The 17,843-nt window shown below is 41.5% G+C and overlaps 1 protein-coding gene across 3 annotated transcripts in view; it reads right to left on the reverse strand.

The window, feature by feature from the left end:
• CABIN1 (calcineurin binding protein 1) overlaps positions 1-17,843 on the reverse strand; it is a 190,071-nt gene that overhangs the window by 162,837 nt on the left and 9,391 nt on the right. For all 3 annotated transcript variants that reach the window (XM_063143985.1, XM_063143984.1, XM_063143986.1), the window contains 2 exons: positions 13,780-13,893; positions 12,176-12,310 (listed from right to left, as the gene is read on the reverse strand). In XM_063143985.1, coding sequence (XP_063000055.1) covers positions 12,176-12,310; positions 13,780-13,893 — 249 coding nt within the window. The remainder of the gene's footprint in view (positions 1-12,175; positions 12,311-13,779; positions 13,894-17,843) is intronic.

Consider the following 17,843-nt stretch of genomic DNA (forward strand, 5'->3'; position numbering starts at 1 on the left):
TCATTTAAAAGGCATGGGTCGTTAATGAAAATGAAGGAAAATGATTATGATTGCTAAGAGAGGGTGAAAATCCTGTTTTTGGAAGCAGAATCAGCATAAGGATTGTGAAAAGCAGCCCGGTGTCTGGCTGTAAATTAATCAGACGGAACGGAGGGGGGAGCGATGAAAATAAAACTGGCTTTGGAATGTTAGAGTTCTTCCGTCTCCTAGTCTGATAAAGCACAGTGATTTATATTCCTTATCTGAGGAAAAGGACTAATTGGCAGTAAATTCACCCTTTAAAAAGCATCAAAGAAAGAAGTGTTTATCTGCGTAGGAAAGAGACGGTGCGGACTGTAAACGGGACATTGAGTGAGAGTTTTAAATAGATCCATGCCGAACGTTAGAAAATTAAAAAAAAAAACCCTGGGAAGGCTGCCTGGCAAAGAGTACGGCCTTCTAATCATAATTGGGCCCGTCTTGAGAAAGGGGTTACAGAAGAAATTTCACAAAACAGCGGGAGTGAAAGCAACGGATCTGTCAAGATGGCGGAGAAATCTGGCACAGTGCCAACTTCAACTACAATGGAAGATCTGAAGAGGCTGATTTTGGACAGTACAGCAACACTGAGTAAGAAGATGGATGAAAATGATAAGAAGGCGGATAAAAGAATGGGGGTGCTCGCAGACAAGATCGCTCAGAATGATAAAGCTATAAAGATGCTAGATGCTGAAGTAAAATTAGTGGAGAAAAGGCAGGATGCCTTGGAAAAAGGCTGTGAGGTGAAATTCCAGGAACAAGAATTAAAGCTGATTCAATTGCAAGATCAGGACCGACGTTTCAACGTACGTATTAAACACTTTGTTGAAGAACCAGCAGAGGACTTGAGAAAAATAATACTGAAATGGTTCAATGATATGATGCCTGATCTGGATATAAAAGACTGTGACCTGGAAAGGATCCACAGAGTGGGGGGAGCAAATTACAGAGGAACCAAGGACATTCTTGTGAAATTTGGCAGTTATTATAAAAAGGAGCAAGTGATGAAGAAATTGAGGTCCATGGCCATGATAAAATATAAAAGCAAAGCAGTGCAAGTATTCAACGATCTTTGTCAGCAAACACTCCAATGGAGACGGAGCGTTAAGCAAATAACTGAAACGTTAACAAGAAACGCAATAAAATATGCTTGGGGTTACTCTGTTTTCTTAAAGTTTTCATATGGTGGGAGTCAATACAAGTAACCTCTTTGGATCAAGGCAAGGAGTTGCTGAAGAGTCTGGGTTTATTTAAGGAAGCAAGTCTTGGAGCTGAAGCTGGAAACGGAGCTGAAGCGGGGGCGTCTGGGATGGGGTAAAATGTTGAATGGTTCTGAGATAATAATACATAAAAGCTGTTAAGTATAGAGATCTTGCCGCTTGGGCAGAGCTCCGCCTCCCCCCCTCCCCTAAGGTAGCTAATGGACGGAGTGGTAGACTCACGGGGATATGGGGGGGGGGAAGGTAGTGGGGGGGGATGGGAGATTGGGGGGGTTTAATAGGGTGGGAGGGAGGGAGTTGAAGGGGGGTTTAGGGTTTGTGTTTTTTGTTGTGTATGTTTATGAGATGCAGAGCACACGGGATCGGAAGAAAAATCAAAAGGGTAAATATGAATAAAAAAATTAAAGTATCAACGCTTAATGTTAAAGGTCTGGGGGCAGTCGTGAAAAGGAGGAGAATAGAACAAATGTTAAATAAAGAAAGATCTGGTATAATTATGATGCAAGAAACACACCAAAAACTTGACGGCGTAAATGAAATACGGACAAAGTGGTCAGTTTATTATGAAAAGTCATTGGGGACATCAAAAAAAATGGAGTCGCAATTTTGATTTTTAAAAAAAGTGGATTTATATTGAAAACTATAAAAAAGGATGATAATGGTAGATATCTTATGATAAAGGGACAAATTGAAAGTGAGCAATATACATTAGTCAATGTTTATGCTCCCAATGAGAGACATAAGAGAGTTTTTTATGGAATTATTTAAAGAAATAGAGAAGTTTAGGGAGGGGCATCTTATTTTAGCTCGGGACTTTAATATGGTAATGGATAATAGAGTGGATAGATCAAACCTCACTAATGTGGAAAAGAGAAATAATATTACTATATTGAATAAACTAGTAAAAGAAAAAGATTATGTAGATTGTTGGCATTTACTGAATGGGTCGAATCCGGGCTTCTCTTACTACTCCTCAGTTCATCATATATACTCTAGAATAGATTATATATTGGTTTCAAAAGAGTTTGCAAGTAAGGTATGTAAAATGCAAATGGGGGTAATAAAAGTAACAGACCATGCATTGCTAAGTTTAGAGTTTACAGTTAGAAAGAATTATAAAGAAGCGTTTAGGTGGAAATTAAACACAAAACTTTTGAAGTATAATAAAGTGGTAGAAAAAATGCAAAGAGAACTGACAGAGACTTGGGAAATTAATGAGAAGGGAGGAACATCAAGGGCAGTAGTTTGGGATACCATGAAGGCAGTAACAAGAGGGATATGTATTAGAGAAATGTGTAATTTAAGGAGGCAACAAATAGCAGAGCAGGAACAATTGGAGGAAGAGATTAAGATATTGGAGAAAGATTATTGGCAATCTAAAAATAAATATAAATTAGTAGAAATACAAGCAAAGAAAAAACAATTAGAAAATTTAAATTTAGAGGAAGTTCAGAAAAATTTAATATATATGAAAAGGGAGTATTTTGAAAATAGCAACAGAAATTCTAGATTGCTTGCCAGGCTCACACAAAAGGAAAAAACCAGGAATGGGATAGGACTATTGAAGGATAAACAAGGGAATTATTGTCATACAATGAAGGGTAAAATAAAAAACTTTCAAGAATTTTATCAAGAATTGTATAAGGGAAAGGATACTCAAAAACAGAAGTTGGAAGCTTATATAGAAAAGTATATAAAGAAGGGAATAAAAATAGAACATAAAGAGTTAATGGAAAAGGTAATAACTCAAAGAGAAGTAGAAGAAGTAATTGAGAATCTGAAAGTGGGTAAATCACCGGGGGTAGATGGTTTAGGCTCAGAATATTATAAGGTTTTTTTAAAAAAATTAGTACCAAAATTATTGAAGTTGTATAACTCCATATTGGAAGGAGAAAGAACACCAGAATCATGGGAACATTCATTAATAATTTTAATACCAAAACCAGATAAAGATTTGACTGTCCCTGATTCATACAGACCTATTTCATTAATAAACCAAGATGCTAAGATTTTTTCAACTATTTTAGCAAGGCGGTTGAATAAATTTATAGAGGAATATATGGGGGAGGATCAATGTGGATTTGTAGCAGGTAGGCAGATGCCTAATTTAGTGGGAAGGGTTCTAAATGTAATACAGGTGATAAATAAGTCTAGGGTTAAAGCGGGAATTCTGGCATTGGATATTTTCAAGGCTTTTGACTGTTTGAGCTGGCAAGCTCTAAAGATGGTTTTAAATAAAATGGGATTTGGAAATAAATTTAAAGCTATAATAGAACAGTTGTACTCTCAAAATACAGCTGTAGTGGTAGTGAATGATGGTGTGACGGATAAGATACGACTAGCCAGAGGGACAAGGCAAGGATGTCCACTCTCGCCGATCCTATTTGTAATGGTAATGGAATTATTGGCGAATGCAATACGAGAAGATGAGGAGATTGAAGGAATAGGTAGTATGAAAAAAATTAAACTGAATATGTTTGCAGATGACACGTTGCTGACGATTAAAAATCCAATAGAAAAGATGGGGAGAATTAAACAGCAACTGAGAGAATTTGAGGATGTTACTGGGTTAAGAATAAATTGGTCCAAATCAGAAATGATGTTGTTTAACTATACTAAAAAGGAAGAGAAGGATTGGGAAGGAAAGGGAAGAGAAATGAGAGTTAGGAATCAGATTAGATATTTGGGAATAAAAATTACGCAGAAGTTAGAGAGTTTAGAGAAAGAGAATTTAAATGTGTTTAAAAAAGAGATTTTAGCAAAATTGGAAAAATATAAAAGATTAAACTTATCCTGGTTTGGAAGAATAGCATTAATAAAAATGAAGATTTTAGCAAAGATTAATTTTGTGTTTAGGATGCTACCAATAAAAATTTCAGAATTAGAGATAAAATGTTGGCAAAGTATTATAAATAATTTTTGTAATGGTGATAAGAAAGCGAGGGCAAATAAAAGTAAATGGTATTTAAGTCAAAAAAAGGGAGGATTGGGTCTCCCAAATATTAAACTATATTATGTAGCTAACAGATTAAGACATATTGTGGAGGCAATTACAGGAATAGGAGAATTAGATTGGATGGAGGATAAAACCACAAGTAATATAGAGATTAATCTGGAGAATGTATTTTTTAGGGAAGGGAAAAAAATGGGTAGAAAGTATAGATAACCCGCTTTTGAGGTCTCACTGGGAAATTTGGAGTAAATATAAAGGGGAGCTGCTTCCGAGCAGCTCTCCTTTGTCACCGGTAATAATGTTAAAGAATTTCCCGGAGGAATTAAAGAGTAGATTAAGTAAAGTTTTAATAGAAAAAAATAAAATGAAATTAAGGGAATGGTTAAGAGGAATGAATACAAGAGAGGATAATGGAAGAGGTCTTTAAAGATAAAAAATTAACTTGGTTAAATTATTGGCAATTAGAACAGTGAACTAAAAAGTGGGTAAGAGATAACGGAGATTGTAGAGAATTGACTAAGTTTGAGGAATTGATAGTTAAGAAAGAAAATGATAGGGAGAAAAGAACAGTGTTAAAAGGGTTGATGAGTGAAATATATAGAATATTGGTGGAGAAAGGGTTGATGGATAATTCAGGCAAAATGGTTTGGGAGACAGATTTGAATGTACAAATAGGACAACAGGGCTGGGAGGGACTAAGGAAACAAAGAGCGTTGAGAAATATGTCAGTAAAAATAAAAGAGAATTATTTTAAAATTATATGGAGGTGGTACCTAACTCCGGTTAGATTGAATAAGATCAGCAGTCAGCAAACTGTTGGAGAGGATGTGGGGGTAAAGGAACGTATTTACATATGTGGTGGGAATGTAACTATGTTCAAAAATTTTGGAAGATGGTGTTTTTGGAGATTGAAGAAATTGTGGAAATGAAGATAGAACGAACACCAAAAGTTGCATTACTGTCACTATTTGAAGATTTTAAATGTAAAAAGGAAATCAAGGAATTGATAACGAATTTGCTGACTGCAGCAAGATTGATTGTAGCTAGGAACTGGAAGATTCAAGGGGAATATTCTATTGAAGAATGGTATAAAGAAGTATGGGATATAGCTATAAATGATAAATTGACTTGTAATATTAAATGGAGAAGAGGTATAGCTAAATCAAATGATTTTGAAGGAATTTGGAAACAGTTCCTAATATTTGTGTTTTCTAAGGGAAGTGGGAAACCACCAGCAGAGGAAAGTATGAGATTTTGGAATCAGGAATGAGATCCCGAGGTGGGGAGTGCACTTTTATGTTAATTTTGATTATGTATTTAGATAAGATATTATGTATTCAACGTTTCAATATTATGTAGTATGTTGTTGTTTTTTCTTTATGAGAGGATGTAATGTGTATGTTTAAATATTGTAGAAAAATAAAATTATTTTTTTTAAAAAAAGAAACTTCCAGTGTCTGCCAAGCATGTTTAACATGCTTTATTTCTAATCAGTATTAGGTCAAGATTTTTCACTGTAACAACAGAAAAGAGAATTGTAAATGTAGGTTGCTTACCTGTAACCGTAGTTCTTCGAGTGGTCATCTGTGCAGTCACACAAAATGGGGCTCTGCGCCTGCGCGGAGTCTCGATTGGGAAAAACTTCTATAGCTGAGGCGTTTTTGGCGGGAACCCCTCCCCCATGCACTGAGTGCACATGCGCAAGCTGAGGGGTTCCCGCCCTGAAGCTCAGTTCCTTGAGACCAACATTGTGGCCTCGGGACCGAGAGTAATAAAAACTGTCAGTATCGATGGAGACATCGATACCGAAAAACAAGTGCTGTTACATAATACTATGTGTTGGTATGGATACCGAACAAAAAGCTTCAATAACTCAATATCGATGTAACCCCAATTGTAGCTACACTTATATAGCAACATCATTAAGAAAGTAAACAAAGTTACTATACATAACACACCGAAGTGGGGATGGAAGGGTGGGTTGTGTGACTGCACAGATGACCACTCGAAGAACTACGGTTACAGGTAAGCAACCTGCATTTCTTCTTCGTGGTCTCTGTGCATCACACAAAATGGGAGATTAGCGAGCTGACTTACCGGAGGTGGGTCGGTGTTGTTATGTCAGTATCGATGAAAGGACGGCTCCCCGAAGGAACAGTCGGCTCTCGCTCTCGTATCCAAGCGATAGTGCTTAACGAAAGTCGACGGTTTCGACCAAGTCGCAGCACGGCAGAGGTCAGGGATGGAAACGCCTTTGCCGAAGGCTGTCGAAGTAGCCATAGCCCTGGTGGAATGGGCTCGAACGTTGGCGTCCAAAGGGAGTTTGGCAAGTTGATATGCCAACTTGATAGTCTCAAAAATCCATCTCACAAGTCTCTGCGATGAAACAGGCATGCCTTTATGTTGTCCAGAGTAGGAGACAAATAAACGGGGTGATTTGCGAAAAGGTTCTGTACGCTGTTTGTAAAAAGCTAAGGTCCTACGGACATCGAGTGTATGAAGAGTGGCTTCCATCTGTGACGATGGAGAGGGAAAAAACGCAGGAAGAACAATATCCTGGTTCAGGTGGAACTCTGAAACGACCTTGGGTAGAAAGGTTATGTCAGGTCTTAATATGGCCTTATCCTTATGAAAAGTTAAATACGGAGGATCTATACGGAGAGCCGCAAGCTCACTCGATCTCCGAGCCGTAGTAATTGCTATTAAAAAGGCTGTCTTAAAGGAGAGTAACCGGAGGTCCGTTGTGGCCAGTGGTTCGAAGGGTTTTGAGGTTAATGAATTGAGTACCACTGAAATCCTCCAGGATGGTATATGGGAACGGATTGGTGGGGTTAAATTATTAAGTCCCTTCAAAAAACGTTTTGACAGAGGATGTGAAAATACAGTTGAACTTTCTATTCTAGGATGGACTCCTGAGATTGCTGAGAGATACACGCGTATGGAGGATGTAGATAAACCCTTGTCTGAGAGAGATAGAAGAAACGTAAGAATTTGATCTATGGTGGAAGACAAAGGGTTGAAATTATTATCTTTGGCAAATTTCTCAAAGATAGTCCACTTCTGTGTATACGATTTTCGAGTGGATGGTTTCGTAGCTGCATCTAGGATGTCCTGTAATCTAGTGGAGATTACGTCGGATTGGCGAACTGGATGTACCATGCTGTTAACCTCAGGGTTTGAAGACTGGGGTGTCTGATTTTGCCCTGTTGTTGTGTCAGCAATGTTGGTGATAGTGGAAGCCGTCGGTATTGGCCGTTCGACAACCGTAGAAGTGAGGTGAACCAAGTTTGCCTCGGCCACCAGGGAGTGATCAAGATGCAATTGGTCTTGTTGGCAATTATCTTGGTGATTACCCTCGGTATGATGGGAAATGGGGGAAACGCGTAAAAAAGGGCGTTTGTCCATTGCAAGGTGAAGGCATCGCCCAGGGAGGTCCTGCCTAGACCTGCTCGACTGCAAAAACTGTGGACGATCCTGTTTGTCCATGTGGCGAAAAGATCGATGTCTGGTATGTTCCACATTTGGAAAATTACTTTGGCCACAGACCTGTTGAGCTGCCATTCGTGTGCGAGATGATGGGATCGACTTAGGAAATTGGCCAGAGTGTTTTCGGTACCGGCGATATGGATGGCGGTAAAAGTTACATGCCTTGGGATACACCAGTCGAAAATTTTGATTGTCACATTTAGCAGATGCTCCGATTTGGTGCCACCCTCCTTGTTCAAGTAGGAAAACACTGTAATATTGTCTATGGTTATCTGTATAAAGTGTCCCGCAACCTGGGCTTCGAACACAACCAAGGCTCTTTGAACTGCTCTCAGTTCGAGAAGATTTATGTGTTGTCTGGCTTCTTTTTTGGACCATATGCCCTGGACAGATAGGAAGCTTAAATGTGCGCCCCAACCTCGCATTGAAGCGTCTGTGGTTAATATCTTTGTTGGTTGTTCCTGGCTGAAAGGAATTCCCCGCGTCAAGTGATCAGCTATTGTCCACCATATAAGGGAGTCCTTTACTGATGCTGGTGGGTACAACAAGAGATTTTTCTAGTCTTTATGAGGGTTGAAGTGCTTCAGCAGCCAGGATTGAAGCCGTCGCATTTTTAGACGGGCATATTGAACCACTGCAGTGGTAGAGGCCATAAGGCCTAATAACTGTTGCACCTTGAACGCCGATATATGGGATCGACACCGAAAAGTCTGAGCGAGATGGTTGATGCGTGCGCATCGTGTGGCCGGTAAGAAGGCTCGGGCGGCTACGGCATCGAGGATTCCCCCAATAAACTCGATGACCTGTGAGGGGTTTAATTGGGATTTTTCATAGTTGATATGAAAAATTAGGCCTAATTTACATAATAAACTACAAGTAATTTGAATAGAATTTTGTAGTTGTTGTTTTGTTGGTGCTACCAAAAGCCAATCATCAAGGTAAGGATAGACTTCTACTCCCTTGAGACGAAGGTGGGCACAGACTGTAGACATACATTTTGAAAAAACTCTTGGGGCCGTGGATAGGCCAAAAGGGAGAGTTCTGTATTGGTAGAAGTTATGGCCAATTATAAAACGTAAATATCTTCGGTATGTGCCCTCCATTGCGATGTGGAAATAGGCATCACGAAGGTCAATAGAAGCGAACCATTGTCCCTTCAATAATAATGGGATAATAGAAGTCAAGGAAACCATTCTAAACTTTCTGGTTGCAATATGTAAATTTAATAAACGTAAATCCAAAATAGGGCAAAGTCCTCCATCTCTTTTTGGTACGGTAAAGTACCTTGAGTAGAAACCCCTATTAAGTTGACTCCATGGAACAGATTCGATGGCACCTTTACCAAGGAGCATATGGACTTCCTGGAGTAAGGGTGTTGTAGGTGGTGTAACGTTTATGTTACCGAGAAGAGGGAGGGTTTTAAATTCTATACGGTATCCTCTCTGTATTATAGAGAGGACCCAGGTGTCGGTAGTGATAGTCTCCCATTGATGGAAATAGTGGGAGAGCCTATCATCAAAGAAAATGGGGAAATCATTTACTGGTGTGGGTAAAAAATCAAAGACGCCGTTTAAAACCTGCGTCGTTCCTCCGAGAGGTGATTCTGCCTCTGTAATTTGAGAATTGCTTACGTGGCTGGGACGCTTGTTGTTGTTGTTGTGGTTGCTGGCGAGGTTGGAATTGTTGGTATTGTTGCCTATTGGCATAATATGAGGAACGCGGGCGGACCCATCGACGCTGGAATTGTTGTTGTTGGGGTTGGTTGAACCCCATACGGCGGGCTGTAGTTCTCGCCTTTTGCACGGTATTGAGCGAGTTGTCGGTGTCGGCATTGAAAAGCCCGATACCGTCGAATGGTAAGTCCTCTATTCTAGAGTGAGCTTCTTGAGAAAGGCCGGCTGAGCGGAGCCAAGCATGTCGACGGAGCGCTATGGTTCCCGTGAGAGTTTTTGCTATGCAGTCAACTTGGTGTTTTGAAGTATGTATTTGTTGACGAGACAGCTGTGATGCTTCGGAATGGAAGAGTCTGGCGAAATGCTTTTTATCTTCAGGTAAGTGTTCCATTAATTTTCCCATCTTGTCCCAGAGTAGTAGTTGGTAACCCGACATTGCTGCTTGGTAATTTGTGATCTTTAACCCCAAGGATGAGGAGGTGTATAACCTGCGAGCAAGAAGGTCTAGACGACGTCCCTCTTTGTCTACAGGTGAGGAATGCTGGTGCCTACTTTTGCCCTGGGCTGTCTCGACGACGATGGCGTTCGGAGGCGAGTGCTCAAAGAGGAACTGTACATCTGCTTTTTGGATCTTGTACATCCCCTCAAATCTTTTTGAAGTCGGTGGAGCAGTTGAAGGTGACTTCCAAGACTGTTTAATAGTTTCCAGCAAGGCTGGTAACATTGGAATGGCCACTGGTTTAGAGGTGTCGGACATGATGGAATCGAAGACCGGGTCCTGTACAGTGGACGCGGCTTGTTCGACTTGGAGACCCAGTACCTGAGCCATTCTAATAATTTGGTCAGAGAAATGGCCCAAATCCTCTGATGGAGAGATGCCCCCTTGGGGAGCAACCTCTATGTCTGGGGAGGCAATAGATGGTCGTGCTGATGACGAAGAAGAAGAATCAGATTCATAATCGTCATGGGGGGACGATGGAGAATTCACTCTAGGAATTGGCATGTGAATGAGTGGTTCTGGTTGCTGTGGTTGGGATGCCTGTAGACTGAGAGGTAGCGATGAAGGCGGTTGCATTGGTTGTGTGCTGGCATCAATAAGACTGGATTGAGGGTTAGGCATTGTAGCTGAAGGTCTAGCTACAGGCTCAGCCTGTGGGTGTCCCGTAGAATATGGCAGTCGGGTGTAATAGGTTTGGGGAGAATATCCCCATTGTCCTTCATAAGGTCTTTGGTAATACATATCACGACCATACTATTGGTCTCTGTAAGAATGCCGTTCCCATCTCTCATGGTGTGGTGAACGGGACCTGTCTCTCAGCAGTGGTGGTCTATCATAGTAGTAGTAGTCTCTCCCTGAGCGACCCGAAAACATGGAGTCTGGGGAGTCATGTCTATAACGTCTGTCCTCAGTTCGCGCCTGTCCAGGCGGTATAGGGGCTGGAGATACATCTCTTATCTCCCCTTCAGACGTTGACGTCAGCCTCGGGCCCCGTGCCGACTGTGGCCTTAGTGCTGGTATAGGCGACAGCAATAGCGGTGGCGGCAGTGGTAAAGGCTGTGCCGGTGTCGGCATCGATGCCGAAGGCTCGGCCGCCGAAGTAGGCGGCAAAGGATCATTCCTCGATGCCGAGGGAGATTGTACGGTATCGACCGTCAGCATCGGTATATTAGTCATCGGAGGAGGAAAAGACGGCCGAGTAGGGTTCGGCACACTCTTTTTAAGAGATTTTTTATTTCTCTTTTTCCTGCGCTCCTCCAGATTTGAGGCAGTATGCTTTGCCTTCTTTGCTTTCTTTGCTAATCGTTTGGCAATAGAAAGCGTAACACTTCTCCCAGGCATCACAGGTATCTCTGGCTGTTGCTGTTCCTGAGCCAATAAAGGAGATTTTGGGGAGGTTTCAACAGGCTCCATAGTGCTGGAAGTCGATGTCAAGGGTTTTTCGACTGATTGTAAGGCTTTGCTCCAAAGCAATGCTTTTAGCCTATCTGACCTGTGTCGTGTTTGCTTGGAAAAAGCTTGGCAAAAACGACAGGTCTCGACAATATGTGCTTCACCCAAACACAAAAGGCACAATGAGTGTCTGTCTGAGGGAGGAAGTTTACTTCCACACTTGGTACACTTCCTGAACGGGGCCTTGAGGGCCATGCGCACTTTCGGGTGTTTTCGCTTTTTCGCGAAAATTAGGAAAAGAAAAAATTGTAAAATAACAATAATAATAATAAAGAAGAAATATGAGAAGGATAGAAAGAAGAAGAAGAAGAAGAAAACGCCTCTTACAATTTATTTCCTACAGAAAATTTCCCAACGAGGTCACCACAATGGCGGTCGAAAGAGAACTGAGCTTCAGGGTGGGAACCCCTCAGCTTGCGCATGCGCACTCAGTGCATGGGGGAGGGGTTCCCACCAAAAACGCCTCAGCTATAGAAGTTTTTCCCGATCGAGACTCCGCGCAGGCGCAGAGCCCCATTTTGTGTGATGCACAGAGACCACGAAGAACTAAATGTTTAGCACAAAACTTTGCACTTGGAAAAGCACATTTCACATTCCTTTGAGGTATTAGGAGAAGAGGCTTCTAATAATTGAATTGTGTTTAAAATCATATTTGCATGCTACCTAGTCTCTTGTCTGCTCTGTTCCCCTGGAATGAGTAAATAGACACATGGTGGGTCCAAATAAGGTAAGTGGGGCATGGCTGTGGCTAGCTCTTGTGCTCAGAACGAAAACAGCAGCAAGCACTACATGGGGAATGACAGGGTTGTGAGGGAGCCACATTTTTGCTATGGCATTAGCCACCTGTCCGAGTGAACAGGAAGGAACACTGTACCTCCAGGTAGAACTCCATGGCTGTCTCAAAATCATCTCGCTGTGCTGCCAGCTGAGCTAAATTTTTGTAAGTAGAATACTTCAGCATTAAGCCTGGATGTTTTAGTCCCTCTCTCTCATCACCAGATGGAACTGCCTGAAAATTGTAAAGAAGAGAAACAATGTGGAAATAAAGGCTTCTTTGATCATTAAAAACAATTAAAAACTCACCAGATGACAGAACATGACTCCAAAAGGCAAGGCAGAAACCATTGTTACCACAAGAACTCCACTAAGTACCAACCAGATTTTGGTGGGGGGGGGCAGGGAATATTTTCTTTTTAAGAAGCTGCAAAGGGTCTGACAGAGCTACCAGCAAATGGAAATACATCACTCAACTACTCCCACTTCACAGGGACATAGGGAGCTGCCCAATACGGAGTCAGACCCATGGTCTGTCTTGCCCAGTATTGTCAACGCTGACTGGCAGCAGCGGCTCTCCAAGGTTTCAGGCAGGAATTTTTCTAGCCCTAATGGAAGATGCTGGAGATTTAATAATCTGGGACCTTCAGCATGCAAACCAGGTGCTCTACCACTGAGTTATGGAGGTTCAAAAGCTGGGACAAGGGCCATGTAGTGGAAGGAACATAGCTCAAAGGTAGAGATGCATGGAGATGACCCCAGGCTCAATCCCTATCAGCTTCTCCATTTTAAAAGGATCAGATAGCAGGTGATGGAAAAGGCCCTTCTCTGTCTGAGACCACTCTGGAGAGTCAAAGAAGGCAATTCTGGGCTAAGGGACAAGGATCTTGACTTGGCCTGAGGCAACTTTCTCTGATCCTTCCTATGCAAACAATCCTGACAGTAGTGTTACAATGAAAGCAACAATTCATTCACTTTTTGGGTCCCACCCTCTCAGTTCTTACAAAAATGAAAGTTTGGGGGAGTGAAACATGACAGTAGCTTCATATATGCATTTATATGCTTATCTGGTTGTTAAGCAATTCTGAAACCCACTGAGCTTTAAAATGCTGCTACTGTTCTGGTGTATATTTCACAAAGAGATGCAGCTTCGATGCTGAAATAGCTAAGTAGAGTCTGGATGTTTCCAGGCAGAGGGTTCCTAGTCCTACCAACCGGAAGGCCTGGAGAAGCTATCCTTTTTCTCCTTAACATTTTTTTCTGTAATAAGAGAAAAGGGGGGGGGGGGGAGGACTGAAGTGGAGGTAGGAAAACATGGGAAGATTACAAGAGGAAGACATCATCTGGATGCCTGTCCCCTGTAAAATTCAGTGACAATGGGGACAATGACACCAAAAAGCCTCACCTGGAAGCAACCTCAGAAGTTTGTCCCCATGTGATCCAGCAGCTTCCACCCTTTCATGTTACTGGTGGCTTGCAAGATAATTCCTTGGATGTAGCATTAAACACCTTTGCGCCCCTGCAGTATCCACCCAGACTAGTAAGCCTCAGATCAAGACTTGCTATGAGAATATTATTCTGAGGACTGTTCTGGAGAGTGCTGCAGGTCTCCACAAGCTGAGTGACAATACAGGATGTAACAGGCTGTAGACTGAGATGACAGCCCCACCAACCACCACCTGGTAGGAGGAAAGCTTCACTGACCTCTCGCAGGAGGCGAGTTTCAAGTAGTTCATGGTAAGCTTTGGCAGATTCTTCAAACTGGTCATGTTTCTGAAGGTCCAAGGCTTTATGATACAAGGCAAATGCTTCTGCTTCCTAAAAATCAAGATTAATTAATTGGACTTATCTCAAAGGGGGAGAAAACATCACAATATTTACCACACATAGCAAAACTACTTCACCCTTCAATGGAATCTGACGGAGATAAAGTCACCACAGAAAAACTGAGAAAACACAACAAAAATCAAGTTGTAGCTTTTAGGAAGAGAAGAACAAGGACGTGCAACAAAATCCTGTGGGGTGTGGGGAGACATTTTTAAAAAGATTTAGTCCTGTAGGCAAACTCCACAAGTAAAATATGTTTTGTGCAAAGAAGTCTGTTCTGAACACTCTAATCAATTTTACTGAATAATACAATACACTAAGGATTCAAGAATAAGACAGCTTTGTATAAAAATGTAATAAATAAATAAATAAAATACTTTTTTCACATCACACATGATTTTATAAACCTTTATCATGTTGTCCATCAATGTACGTGCAAAGTTGGGAATTTTTGGCTTAAGGTGCATTTTTTTTTATTGACTATCGCCTGCCATTTTGTTACCAACCGCCCAGTTTGGAGAGATCCTTTTGGAGCTCTTTGCTGTATGCATTGATTTTCACCATCCTGAATAATGGGCTATTGTGCCATGCCACAGTCCTCCTGATTGGGCCAGATGGGCTTGAACACCGCCTATGCTTCTCTCTGCTGTTGAAGTTCCACCGTTACATCTAAGAACTCGTTGTCTTCTCTTATTCCTTGGAGGGTGGAAACTCGCTGCTCAAGTCTTCTCACTTTTTTTCCAATAGTGCAACCAGCTTGCACTAGTTGCAGGTGTACACCACGTCGATCTCAGGCAGGAACACGAACATTGCACACACCTTGCAGATCACCACCAATGGAGAATCCTTTCTGTCCATAGTCCCTTTTTGTTTCTGCCCTTCTGATTGTATTGGAATAGCCTGTGCTTTGTCCTGTCCTCCCTGAAGGTCCACTTCCTGTCACTCTTTTGATATAGGTCATCGAACAGGATGACCAAGGCTGTTTCTGTGACAACCTGAACCACACTGAAAGTTTTGGGGCTAACTAACTGAGAAACTGCTCCTGTTATTATTAGTAGTAGTATTCCTTACATACCTCTCCCTCTGGATCGAGATGGGGAACAACATTAAATACAATATCCTATATATAAAATGCCAGACTGCTCCTCCTCACCAGTTATAGTTCTTGCCCTCTGGCGCCATCTAGCAACGTTTCTCGGAACTGCGGCCTTCTAGGGAAGTTTCAGAAAAATAACTGCCAGGAGTTTCAGGCCTAGCAGAGGGGCCAAAACCCACTCTCAGTAAGTAATTTGTCTCACGAGGGTAAATATGATAGAAGGCTAACCTTCTCACCAGTTATAAAAATGTTAGCAAGGCTTTTACTTTAACATTTCGTGTTAATCTGTGCTTACTTATATTAATAGGTTTACTCACCTCATTTATATTTTGACTTTCTTCGAGTGCACATGCAAAGCAATATTTTAATTACAAAATTGTGAATATGCTGCCAAAATGTAAATGAACTGTTGTGGAAGTTGCAGCAATGAGGGAAGCGGCTAAAAAATTATTGATGGGAAAGAACAGGGGAAGTTGGTTCAAAATCTTAGAAGAGAGTATACCATAATATTGTGTTCAAAGAAGTCCTAACAAAATAAATGCACCTGTTGTATGACGGGCTGTTTCACTAGTGCTAGGTAAACTGGCCATTTCAGTAGAAACCATTGTGCCTTTTTACTCTCTCTCTCTCTGTGGAATCTCTTTGCTTTTCGCCTCATAACCTTTCACATAGTTTTACTGGTCCTACCAAGCTTGCATATAAGAACAACCATCTTGACCCAGACTAGTGCCCCTTCACCCAGCCCCAAAGGCCCTGATAATTAAAGAATAGATGACTTCACGTAATGGGCAAAATCACCGGATGCCTGGCACTGGACTGATTAAGGATTCGCTGACAACTCTCCTAAATCTTGCTGAGAATGGGGAAATTGATAGCACTCTTCAAATACTTAAAAGGTTGTCACACAGAGGAGGGCCAGGATCTCTTCTCAATCCTCCCGGGGTGCAGGACACGGAGTAACGGGCTCAAGTTAAAGAAAGCCAGATTCCAGCTGGACATCAGGAAAAACTTCCTGACTGTTAGAGCAGTACAACAATGGAATCAGTTACCTAGGGAGGTTGTGGGCTCTCCCACACTAGAAGCCTTCAAGAGGCAGCTAGACAACCATCTGTTAGGGATGCTTTAGGGTGGATTCCTGCATTAAGCAGGGGGTTGGACTCGATTGCCTGTAGGCCCCTTCCAACTCTGCTATTCTGTGATTCTATGAATCCAATGGTGGTGCAAGGGAGCAAAATGCATGTAAGGGGGGAAACATGGGTCAAAGGTTATTTGCAGTCCCTGTCTGCTGTGTTGTTTTTCTCTCCACAAATATTTCCACGAGTAGCTTGTTTTGCCAATGGATACGTCTATCCATAAGTTCCAGGCTAAAGATGAAGTCCAGATCCTGTCGTGGAAAGACGAGCTTCTACAACCCAAATACAGAGAGCCGTATCTTGTAATCCTCACCACCCATGCAGCAAGTAAAAATCCAGGGAATAAAAGTTGTATCATACCAGAGTGAAAGCAGCCCCAGACATGTTGTCTAAAGAAAAGAGTGTCACTCCCAAAGCTGACACAAACAAGACAAACAAACTAATAACACTTAAGTTTTTATTCAAACAAGAAGAAAAAGTTAGAAAATGTGTTATTCACCCATAGAGCATTTCTTAGTGCCCTAGAGTGTTTTATGGCCTCATTACAAAAAAGCGTGGTGCAAATGTTTTCCCTGTTCTTTCTAGAATTACATGTTTTTGGTCTGTGTACTCTGAGCATATACAGAGTATAATTTTCCCAGAGCAGTTGACAATCTTTGTAATTTGCAAAAAGTCACTTCTCAAAAGCTAAAATGAAAGTTGGAACTGTTTTTAACACCATGTACCTTCATCGCTGGTAAGAAACTTGTCCTGCTGCCAAGAGAACATCATTCTAGACAAAGACAATTGTTTAACTCAGTAAGACTTTGTTTGATTCCTCTTTCCAAAGAAGCTCCATAGTTAACCCACGTAACACCAGAACTTGTGTATTATTTTGTACAGAACAAGACAATGTTTTCTTAGTTTTCACAACGTCTTAGAAGATTTATAACATCTCGAAATAGCCATAGCAAATGTCCCCGAGACTTCTTGGTTGTTGAAAACTATACTAGTCCAGTGTTTCTTATGATCTGTTATACAGTACAAACTGTGAATGTCTTTAAGAAAATGTTGCCAACTTCATCTAACCAAGTATTGCTTGTAATGTCAGCTACCCAGGACCCAATCCAGAAGAATCGAGAAGAAGTGAAGAAATTCAGAGAGATGAAATACTTTAGTCGAGGGGTAAAAGTCTGCTCTGTAAGCAGGTTAAAACCCTTGAAAGAGGGGAGTTGATGTCCCCAGTGAGAGGTTTCATCTCTCTGATGAATGTAATGTGCCAAGGGTTAAAGATGGCTTCTTTGCCAAAGGGTGGCTACATGTGGCTATATGCCAGATTTGCATTCCTTAATGTGGACATCATGTCCTAGCAGACAAAGGGAAAAACTTTCGACCAATAGAGCATCGAACGTAACCTATGACTCGTTGAGATTGTGCACCTTAACTTGAAAATTGAATGTAACTTAACTTGCTAATCCAGAACTGACCAATAGAAAGGTTAGAAAGAGACTAACACCCTCTTGTAGTCAGGGCCTATATATACTGTGAGATTCGTTTGTTCTGGGTGCCTCCATCTTGTGGAACCGGAGAGCACCCCCATATTGCAGTATCGGAAGTAAATGGATTAAGTGTATTCTCCAGCCTCGTGTGTTTGATTGGCTATTAACGCACCGGGGACGCGGGCCTTTAAATCCCTGGTTAAGGGACAACAGTCCTACCAAGCTTGCATATAA

This window comes from Elgaria multicarinata, chromosome 18, assembly GCF_023053635.1.
Source record: "Elgaria multicarinata webbii isolate HBS135686 ecotype San Diego chromosome 18, rElgMul1.1.pri, whole genome shotgun sequence".
In the NCBI taxonomy this organism is placed as follows: Eukaryota; Metazoa; Chordata; class Lepidosauria; order Squamata; family Anguidae; genus Elgaria; species Elgaria multicarinata.